At 47.3% G+C, this 1,119-nt stretch overlaps 1 protein-coding gene across 1 annotated transcript in view; it reads right to left on the bottom strand.

The window, feature by feature from the left end:
* TDP1 (tyrosyl-DNA phosphodiesterase 1) overlaps positions 1–1,119 on the bottom strand; it is a 123,433-nt gene that overhangs the window by 105,701 nt on the left and 16,613 nt on the right. The window contains exon 7 of the mRNA XM_006028350.2: positions 747–839. Within this exon, the coding sequence (XP_006028412.1) occupies positions 747–839 (93 nt within the window). The remainder of the gene's footprint in view (positions 1–746; positions 840–1,119) is intronic.

Genomic DNA, 1,119 nt, shown 5'->3' with positions numbered 1-1,119 from the left:
AAAAGGACCCACGGAGCCTAGACAACTCCGTGTGAGTGAGTCAGATTTTGTCCGAGTCCCTAAACTGGGGATTTAAGCGGAGCTTTGCCTGGGAAACTGTCCAGCCTACACCGCGACCATCTACGGTGTAAGTAAACAATCCTGAATCAACCATTATGCGTCCGTGCCTAATTCTAGCGTGTCGCCTGCTTTCTCCGACCCAGCGTGCCCAGGCTGCTGGCCACAGCCCGCGGTGCAAAAAAAGGGCCCGGATCGCTCCCGGCCTGCACACCCCCACCCCCGGACAAGCTGCGGCTCCATCCCATGCCCCACCCCATCCCAGCTGGGCAGGGCCTGCCCCTGCCCCACTCTCTCCCTCACCACATGGGCCTCAATCTGCCCCCTCATGCCCCTTCCCTTCCCCTACCCCTTCTCCCATCACAGACTTATCAGCCAGACCCGGCTGCTCTCCAGACTGTGGGGCTGCATATTGGAATTGGAGCGCATTGGCCGATATGGCTCATTAAAAAAAAAAATTGGCCATTGGTATCAGCCCAAAAAAATCTCTATCAGCGCACCCCTAGAGAAAACCACAAAGACACATGTCCAATTATCAGGCCATAAAATGAGAGAAAAGATTCAGTCTTCCTCGTTTCCACTTTTCAGGTCACATTTAATATATACAATATAGCACAAGATAAACAGGCTCATTATTTAAACCACAAATAGAGCATAGCCTTTACTATAACAAGGAGATCACTGCTTACCCCTGAGTTTTCTGGTACCAGTCATCAGCAATGAGGTTGGATGTGTGTATCACAACTCGAAGACCTTCTTCATATAACAACAACATCATTTTCCTTAAAAACAATACACAAAATCCCATGGTGTATTATAAGAACACAATAAAAAGCATACTAAAAAAAACCAAAAACAAAAAAACAAGAGATTTCTCTATTAAGATGCATGTCTTTCAAAACATATGATCAATTCTACACGAAGCAAATGATTAGACTTAGACTTAACTGCGTGCAAGCTGTTCCCTAAGCCTACATGGCACTTCATAGATTCATAGATGTTAGGGTCGGAAGGGACCTCAATAGATCACGGAGTCCGACCCCCTGCATAGGCAGGAAAGAG

The sequence above is a fragment of the Alligator sinensis genome, unplaced genomic scaffold (assembly GCF_000455745.1).
Source record: "Alligator sinensis unplaced genomic scaffold, ASM45574v1 scaffold281_1, whole genome shotgun sequence".
Taxonomy (NCBI): Eukaryota; Metazoa; Chordata; order Crocodylia; family Alligatoridae; genus Alligator; species Alligator sinensis.
Note: the sequence above shows the minus strand (reverse complement) of the source record. Positions and strands in the feature narration are given on the sequence as shown.